General features: G+C 38.0%; 1 protein-coding gene across 1 annotated transcript; it reads left to right on the forward strand.

Annotated features, from left to right (window-relative positions):
• Positions 1-3,330: 3,330 nt before the first annotated feature.
• rpl27 (ribosomal protein L27) lies at positions 3,331-8,847 on the forward strand. Its single transcript, XM_082143683.1, has 5 exons — positions 3,331-3,467; positions 4,048-4,130; positions 4,265-4,434; positions 8,316-8,426; positions 8,756-8,847. Exons 2-5 carry the CDS (start codon positions 4,050-4,052, stop codon positions 8,802-8,804), a joined length of 411 nt encoding a protein of 136 aa, XP_081999809.1. The 5' UTR covers positions 3,331-3,467; positions 4,048-4,049; the 3' UTR covers positions 8,805-8,847.
• Positions 8,848-9,950: the final 1,103 nt, after the last annotated feature.

The raw sequence follows: 9,950 nt of genomic DNA on the forward strand, positions 1-9,950 counted from the left end.
TGCAGTCACATTCTCTTCAATTCTTATTTTTTTTATTAATATAATTTAATTAATAAATGAATGGTTTCCAAAATAGATTTGGTCTACTAATACTAATACTAAGTTTAATTTGATCTCATACATATTTATAACTGATTTCTAAAAGGTATTTCCAGGTATTTTTTATATCACCCAGGGTTGGTTATTATAGAATTGACAATGGCTTTGGCAGTTTCTGAATTTGAATTGGGTAGTAATATGAAGAACTGTGTGTTGGTTGTAAAAATGAGGAATTAGAATTAAAATAGAATGAAATAAGAAATGTATTCAGTGTAGTTTTTAATAATAAATTATATTTTCCATTATGACCCCCAATAACCATTCCACAAACATTAGATATAAATATAAAATAATACAATAATTATGTTTATGTAACTCGCTATAATTATGTTTACATTTAAGTCTTCACCGTTAGTTTTGTACATGTAAGCAGCTTTCTCTACCATGAACAAGATTATAGTGTTATTATGTATATTCAAGTAGTGCAATTCAACAAGCTTTTTTGTTTAAAAAACATTGTCATTATTTTACCTCAATATGGTTCTGTCTCAGACACATATAAATCTGTATCGCACATTGCAATTGAAATAGTTAAATTTAATAACTAATTAATCAAATAAACAAATGAATCAAATACAATCTTACATTTTAAATGCCTTTTCTTTAGTTTGTTAGTTTATCTTTAAAATTGTTTATCAACAAAGTCTTTGTCCCAAAGACTATGAAGTGTAATTTAAAATTTAACACAGATTCTATAACACTAACCAGCACTTGACCAGCAGCCTAATTTCATGAATGATTATTTACAGGTTGAACAGGCAAGCACCAGTGCAGCTGTAGCTCAGTTTTCAGGTAGAACGTATGCAGAAGGTGGAGATATTGCACCCAGGGTTGTGTCTGTGCAGGCATCTCATTGTCAGGGTGATGATAGGTATGACAGTTTCTCTAGAAATCATCAGTGCACGTGTGTATCGTTGACATTTTTGGCCAACCAGAGTGAAGGGAATTACGTTCAAGATGCCTGACCTTGATAGAGTTTTAGAGGAGGGAGATGCGCTATATGTCGGCATTAAATTGCAGCTTATTGCTGAAGGGAGGTTTAATCGCAACCATCTATGGAGGAAGTACCGTCTAGTGTTTCATCGTTTAACCGGACCCACAATGTGCTGAAGTCAGGAGTGATGTTTGGATACCTCAGAGCCACAGGGACCCCTGGCACTGAAGAGTGGTGGATTCCTCTCACTGAAAGGCTACAGTGTCTCTTCACAGATGTCAGTCATGCTTAGCTCCTTGTCGCTCCAGAGTGTATTGCTGTGTTCAGAGACAGATCTGGAAGGTACGGATACTTTGATTCTCACTCGAGGACTGCAGCAGGCTTGCCCCATCCTACTGGCCATGGAACTGCTGTCATGTTGACTTTTATCCACCTGAGTGACATGGCAGACAGAGTTCTCAAGATCTTCCAGGATCGTGGTGATGAGACCAGCTATGAATTCATGCCTGTATCATTTGAAACAGAGCAACAGTCTGTCCAACTGCCTTCAACATCTGTTTGTGAACAGATATCACAAGTGATTTCAGCTCTACCAGAACCAGTAACAAATGTTGGAGCCAAAGTAAATCTTGTTGGCTCAGGAGCTAAAAAACCAAGATGTGGTAGATAAAACAAATAAGCACAGGAGAAGAAAATAAATGCGTAAAACATTTTAAAAATTTTTTTAGAACCTAAGGACACGGTTGCGTTAAATGAGTCAGATCACGGAGACTCCAGCCCCAGACGTTGAATAGTTAGGCTGATTGGATTAGGATCTATGCGTTTGAATAGTTATGCTGATTGGGTCTGTTTCTCTTGAGCAAGCCAGATAACCTGCCTAACCGGTTTTCACTTGATAGAATCAAATCATCCCTACATTTGCATGCTTTGTTTTAATTTGTCTCCACCTCCAAAAGTCCCTCCCCCTTGGAAGGTATATAACTTACAATGTATAATGTTTGAGTTAGATTGTTGGACGAACTGCAGCAACGCACAGCGAAGTTCTCAATAAAAGAATAACTTCTGTTTGACGCGATCCCAACGTCTCCTGGTCTCTGCTTTGAAGAAGGAAAAGTTTCCAACAGTTGCATCTTATGCCACCATAAAAAAATAAAAAAACGATTATGATAGACAGAGGTATGCCACTTCTTTGCAATTCCATTCCAATGAAAGAAAAAAGAAGCAATTAAGGTTAAGTATAATCAGGATAATCTCTTCCGAAACAAAATGAAAGGGTACATAGTGACAAGGTACAGCACTTCTTTTGTCTTCCAGAAGAAGATGAAAGAATATATGAAGAAGAGGTACAGCACAGATGCTCTCTTCCAGAAGAAGAAGAAGAAAGAATATATTAGGCAGAGGTACAGCATAGATGCTCTCTTCCAGAAGAAGATGAAAGCGTACATGGTTAGTACTTGGTCTGTTTTAGGGCATTTCTATCCGTCATCCAATGAAGAGATTTAACAAATAACTTCAAGTCATTCTTCCATCCATTGAAATGGGGTTTGATCTTTAAATATATATTTACACCTGTGGATGAAGTGCTTTCCTAAAACAATCAGATTGTTTATCAAAAAAATCTAAGTTTGTATCATTCAAAAACACTCCAATTTTAATTGAACTCATATTTAAAGGGTGAAGTGATATCTCTTTAGATTGTAACCAACTCTGAAATGTAATCCAAAATTCTTGTACAAATTCACATTGAAAGAAAATATGTACCGTCTCAATTTCTTTCTCACAAAAATCCACATGAATTGTTTTCCCAATTGAATCTTTCATGTAAAAAGCAATTAGATGGATAAATTTCCTTCTTTGGCTTTAGGAAGGATTGGGTAAGATATACCGCTTCCTTATTTTTTTAGCCTCTTCATCAGTAAAATCTTTTAGAACATATTTTCTTTTCAGTTGACCAGAGTAAAACTGTTTGGATAAAACATTTCTAATAAACTTATTTGTAAACTGTTTAGGCTACTATTTAAATTAACTCCTTCAATACAAAGTGGTCTCATTACTGATTGAGAGTTCGAGTAGGCTACATTACATTCGGGATGCTAAACCAAAAAGAGTCCTTATGACACACAAAGGATTTCAACCATTTTAGTTTTAGTACACCATTCATCACAGAAAAATCTTTTTAGAAAAATCTAAAAAGATATTTGAAGTGTAATTAAATTGTTTAGTTGGTCTCAAGTCCCGTTGAATCACACGGGGAGGCGGGGTTTATGACCTATACTAGGACCAGTCACCGGGGGGCGATCGAGACGTTTTGGCTTCACTTTTCAGGGCTTGCTTGGTTTTACCAACGGAAATACGTAACTTGCCTGGGGTGTCAAAGTTCACGATCGCGCTTTCTACTTCCTTTCCTGTTGTCGTCGGCCATAGAGCACCATCAGTAAGTTTTATACACGAGAAATAATCCATGAACATCGACAAAGATATAAAACCTATGGGGGTTTATTTCATGTCCCTTAGAGAGAGAATATCCCTGTTGCTTATTTGAAGTGTTTATTGTCTGAATATTACGTTGAGACTTGGAGATAATGTGTTTAATAGTCACTCCGTCTCTGCCTTTTTCTAACATGATAGCATTCCTGGCCGTGCCGAGGCACTAGCGGCAGCATACGTTCATTATAGCTCGTGTGTAATGTACAAATGAATACCGGCATGTGAAGAAGATGAAATTGTTCCATTATAAAATGGTTAAGATATTTGTTTAAACTCTGGTTTTAAATTAGCTGTACAATTGCCAGTTAGCATAGTGCTGTAAGCAGCCATATATAGACTTGTAACGTTAAATGTGCTGCCCCAGAGAGACACGTTACATTTAATTTAACTATGATAACTGTTACGTAATTATTTTGCCCTTTTACAACGGTTTTGGAGATGTAAGCAGCTTGTAGTGTGCTACTTGGTGTCTTGTATTCTGGTTTTGCTCTTAATGCTAATGTTACATCCATACTCATGTTTTTCAGAGATGGGCAAGTTTATGAAACCTGGCAAGGTGGTGATGGTCCTGGCTGGACGTTATGCCGGACGCAAGGCTGTGATTGTCAAGGTAACGTTACTTCCATTTATCATCTCTCCATCTTCAGGGAAAGATGGCTTCCGGGGTTTCATTTGTATAGAATCATAACATCTTGATGATTGTTTATATTGACAGTGTTGTGCTCTTCTTATTCCTCCTTTCAGAACATTGATGATGGCACCACAGACCGTCCTTACAGCCACGCTCTGGTCGCGGGCATCGACCGTTATCCTCGTAAAGTCACAGCAACCATGGGCAAGAAGAAGGTTGCCAAAAGGTCCAAGATCAAGGCCTTTGTGAAGGTCTTCAACTACAACCACCTCATGCCAACCAGGTATGCACATCCTGTGAACAGTGTGCAATAACTTGTACAGGTTCAGAGCAATGCTTGATCTCATATGAGTCAAGTCTCTTATACTCACTAGGGCTGTATTTATTTGATCAAAAACAGTAATACTGTAAGATAATCTAAATTATGCTGATTTGCTGCTCAAGAAACATTTATTAATGTTGGAAAGTCATGCTGTTTATTTTGAAAACTGATTTTTTTTTTTAAGATAAAATAGAAGAAAGTTAAAAAGAACAGTGTTAATTTGAATATTTTGGAATATATTTCTTTACGATCACTTTTTATCAATTTAATGTGCTACTAACCACAAAGTTGAGCGGCAGTCTATATAAATGCAACTTCATGATGAATGATTGAGATTGAAGTATGGTTTTAGCTGCGATTGTCTAGTTGGTGGACTATTTATGATCTAAGTGCTCCTTGCTGACCGTCACATACGTTGTGCCGCTTTATGGATGGCACTTATGCAGTTAGCACTAAATTCACACCAACAGGATTTTAAGCCCGATTTGCAAGTCAACGACCTCACAGACAGGTCGGGCTGTTATCGGGGGCAAATCAGCGGGTGTTCAGCACTTGCCAATCTTTGTGTAAACTACTCAACGACACATCAAAGAGGCTCGCTGACGCCTCGCCGACACCAGACAAATATCTAGCATGTTAAATATTTGGAGCTGGCGGCCGACTCAACATTTTGTGGTGGCAAGTGTCTACAGCCAATGAGAGAGCAAGGCATGGTGTGAGGTCACCGAAAGAAATACGGCAGAAGCAACATGTCAAACCACAACATGAGCAGACAGCTATTTTTTCATTATAAACATTATTTTACTCCCCTCCAACTCTCTCTGTAGCACAGACGATCCCTGCTGACTGCGTGTGCTTATCCATTCTTCCTAGGGATGGGGCCGATCCGATCCAGTATCGGTATCGGGACCGATACCAGCGTAATTCACGTATCGGATTTTCCCGATCCAACCTGCGGAGATATCCGATATCCTTGAGTCATGTCTGCGCTTTAACGTTGTCTGCTGAAATGACTCCAAAAGTGATTCCTGCCGGCTAGTCTGCTAGCTGGCTGCAAACTGCGGAATGGATTTCCTGAACGGAGGCGCGGCTCAATGAGACACAGAGTTATGAGACACGCCACCGCTCAGGAAATCCATTCCGCAGTTTGCGGCCGCTGTGTGGAAATTCTTCACACTGGAAACACCGCAGAGCAAGACAGCAAAATGCAATGTTTGCAAAGCCGTAATTCAGAGCTCGTTGAAGCTCCCTCGCGTCGTACAACACAACGAATGCAATCAAACATTTAAAAAACACCACGTTACTGTGCGTTCACACCAAACGCGAATAGCGCGTCAAATTAGTTGGACGCTTGAATATTTTGAATCCATTCGCGCGCCCAGAGCGAAATTGATGCTCGCAAAAAGCAAAAGTTTGAAGCGAAATTGACGCGCGTCTGAGGCGAAATCCGCTTGTCTGTTTGCAACATGGCTGATGTTGATCGAGCATTCATCGAGAGAGTTACAGCATCGGAGCGAGGATCACCCTTTAGATAGTGTGTGTGTGTGTAAGATGTTTACACTTGCACTTTTCTTATATTTCAAGACTCAAGTATTTGACATTTTGGGAATGTAATAAATATTGACATGACCTACAGTTGCATATTTGTTTTCAGAATGGGATTTTTCCTGTTAACAGGATTTACTGTTTTTCTGACTTCCTTTTCTGACCTTATACTTACCATACATGCATAAATATGTAGGCCTACATATCATACTTGCCTGTTGAGAGAGGAGTTTATTTCAGCATCATATAAAATAAACAATAATGATAATAATAATATTAAAGCAAACACAGCTCTGGTATCGGAATAGTATCGGTATCGGCCGATATCCAAATTCAGGTATCGGGATCGGATCGGAAGTGAAAAAATGTGGATCGGTGCATCCCTAATTCTTCCATCCATATTCTTGTTTTTTCCTTTTTCTGGGTTTTTTAGAACAGATCATCACGCAAACAGCTTGCAGCGCTAATTCCTTCCTGACGTCCATTTTCAAATAAACCTCTCCCGTTTCCCATCATTTCCCTCTCCACTTCTCGTGCGTGTTTTCGTGACAAAACGTGATTTGGGGACCGGATGGAGTCGTTGGGTGACAGCTGTCAGCTTGTGTAGTTTGTGCCCCCTGTTGCGGATCATTTACGTGTCACGTAGTGTGAACACCTCAATGACTCCCGATTACAGACAGCAAGTCATGTAGTCTGAACAGCACAGTGATCTGCTGACGTTTAAAGTCGTGTAGTCTGAATTAGGCATTAGTTTGCAGGGCTTAAAAACAAAAAAATCAGTTGGTTCACTCAGCAGAATCAGTATTTTACCGTTTCTGTTTTGCGTTTCTTCTGTAACATTGTCGTTCTGCTAATGGTTTGATTAGGAAAAAATACGGGTTAATAACATTATATATTTTTTTCAAATAAAATTGCTTATTCTTCATACCAGAGCTTGAATTTAACTTTATACTAACTTGTGAATTTAACTTGACCTTGTGACTGAACCTTGTAATTTAAGTGGATCCTCAAATGGAAAAACTTCATACAGCAGCTCCACCCGCCTCAATCCTGAATGAAGTCATGCTCGCATTTGAGACTGTCTTTGCTTGTTTGCAGTGCAAGGCTTAATAATAACTTTATTTGAATAAGTACAGCGTTTTCTTTATTTGAAACGCGATGTGTGTAAAGGCTAATGTGTCATGTATTTGAGGAGCAGAGAAGTGTGTTGGTCTGATATTTTTCGTCTAGTCATAGCCAATACAGCCTGTGCGAAACCCTTCATCTTTTATAACACAAGCTTTTTGCCAAATATTAAACGACAGTAAAAACTGAGCACACATTTAGCTGAAATATCCTTTGTAACCTGTAAGTTGATAACTTGATGCAGTGCACTTGGTGCCTCAGATGTGACCGTTAACAGTGATGTACAGAACACAAATCTCTCCGACATTTGCTGGTGAAAAACCTTGCAACTCCATTTGAACTTGATTTTGGGAGAATTTTAATAATATAATGACGCACGCATGTCTGACCATATGTAAATCCACAATACTAACTTTGACAAGGTGAATTAATAATTGAAAAAATATATTAAAATTTCCTGAGTAGTAGCTGTTCTACACTAACATGCAATTTTAGCTGGTTTCAAAACACCACGCTGGGTATAACCTGCCATGGGAACATATCCTCGGATAAACTCCTGCAATCTAACAGCTAATGCCAGCACATTGCTTCGCGACTTGCATAGGATGACTTGACAACTGATCGTGGGAATTTCACTCACGTTGGATGCGGCAATGTCACATTCGCATAGGCTGTACTATTTGAATTCATGATTGGGTGACTGCCACATTAAAATATTAAACGTAAACGATAAAATAACGTTATTAACCGGTTATTGGTAATTGCAAATAAATAAATGTTTCTGTTCAGAACGTTTAAACTTGATTTCGTTTGTGTTTGTTCCTGTTAATTGCGTTAATTTCAGGTTTTTTCTTTTTTTTTTTTTACCGGTTCATAGCCAGGGTTTCATTTGACCACTTTAAACACAGTGTTAGTTGCAACAAGAATATGAGAGCAAATGAGTGAATTGAATTCACTTTGGCTCTACATGCACATGCAATTTCCTCTTGAAGCCAAGGTGTTTAAACCAGAACAGGTTTTTTGTCTTAATTTTGTCACGGCATGTTTTGTCTCTGGGTCTTGACTGGCACATTTTTTTGTTTTTTGTTTCTGTCTAATGAATGCTGACTATAACAAAGCACATTTTAATTTTGTACATTTGTTTGTCTAATCAATGCATCGTCTCTCCTTAGATACTCTGTTGACATTCCTCTGGACAAAACTGTTGTCAACAAGGATGTTTTCAGGGATCCTGCTCTGAAGCGCAAAGCCAGGAGAGAGGCCAAGGTTAAGTTTGAGGAGAGGTATGTGTTTGTCAACAGATCCATCTGAACTTCCTCTTTGTTCATGTTGTTTGATCTTTAATGCTTACATGTTACATAAAGGATTATAGTGTAGTGCACAGATAATTGGCTTCCTTAATTTTATCTAGAAAAAAGAATTTGACTCGTAGTGTTGTTGTGGTCATGTATTCCAAAGCCTGCTAACTCTAGCTTCTGTTCAGAATGCTGACTGTAGAAACAGTCTGATCTTGTTGTGCACTAGACGTAACATTCGCTTTGCTACTATCAATATAAGCATGTATTGTCCTACATATGGCGACAGTGATGACAATGTATGTTTTCTTTTACAGGTACAAGACAGGCAAGAACAAATGGTTCTTCCAGAAGCTTCGATTCTAATCTTTCATTGGTTTCACAAATAAATCTGTAAAAATCCCAGAAAGTGTTCCTTGCCTTATTTCTTTAGACTTTGGTTGCTTATCACTATGTATTATTATGAGTCATGCTAATCACTTTCAGAAGAGAATTACATACATTGTCTGAAGTTTATAATCTCATAATCAAAACAGAATGAAGCAATATATTCAAGGTTGTTACTGGTTGTCTAATTTGACATTGATGTTAGCATTGTAAGGATGTGTCATCATTCAGAGTATTACAGCACACAAGATATTTGTGAACACAATTAAACTGTATAAACACAACGGATAACAAATAGACAAGTAGAAATGCAAACTTTTGCAGAATGGAAGTTAAAAAGAAATAGAACAATAGAGTGCATCACAATTGTGACCATATCCACCTTGTGACATGGCCACATAAATGAGTGGCCTCACCTGTTGATGCTGTATTTGACAATGAGCCGCAGAATCAGACACACTTTAATATCAACTGCGGAGTGAGATCGCACTCTAAAATCAAGACTAGCTTACAGTTTTAATTGGCTCATTGCATGCTAGTGTGAGGGAAGTGATCTCTTAAGGACTTGAGAGTGAAACCTTTTAATAAACCTCCTGAGGTTGTGAAGCTGAAAGCAAGGCTTTGTGTTTCTATTCTGCATATCTTGCTGGGTTGTAACGGATTTCTGATATTGTATATGAAAGTGAACTTGAATATAATTATGACTGATGATGGTAACGCTTTATCTCTACAAGTACACAAGCCTCTGAAATGTAAAGATTTTTTACTGCTCTAAACTTTTCTGCAAGTAAAATTCATTTCATGTCAAATTTTCCAGGTCTGAAAACATTTCAAAATTGTTTTTGAATTGCCAGTGTATAAAACCATCAAGGATTTTTCCCACAGCCTTTTGGGGAATTGTCTCATGTTTGGGGAAACTGCGGGGGAAGCATTTTGTTAGCCCAGTTCCCCATGTACATACTACTTCTTATAGTAATAGCAATAACTGGGTAATAATAACTAGGCACTAAGCCTGAATCTACCTCTAATCCTAACCTTAACCCATGTATTTACCAGTACTTTCTTAGGTAAAGAACTAAGAAAACTGTAAACTAAAATATAGTAGTGTAAAATAAAGTGCAACCA

The sequence above is a fragment of the Leuciscus leuciscus genome (assembly GCF_965113295.1).
Source record: "Leuciscus leuciscus genome assembly, chromosome: 1".
Classification (NCBI taxonomy): Eukaryota; Metazoa; Chordata; class Actinopteri; order Cypriniformes; family Leuciscidae; genus Leuciscus; species Leuciscus leuciscus.

Bases quoted from the DNA above. Each gene is read 5' to 3' on its own strand.
- rpl27 (XM_082143683.1), top strand. From the start codon at position 4,050: ATGGGCAAGTTTATGAAACCTGGCAAGGTGGTGATGGTCCTGGCTGGA. The intron at 4,131-4,264 runs GTAACGTTACTT...TCCTCCTTTCAG, and splicing joins GCAAGGCTGTGATTGTCAAG to AACATTGATGATGGCACCAC. The intron at 4,435-8,315 runs GTATGCACATCC...GTCTCTCCTTAG, and splicing joins AACCACCTCATGCCAACCAG to ATACTCTGTTGACATTCCTC.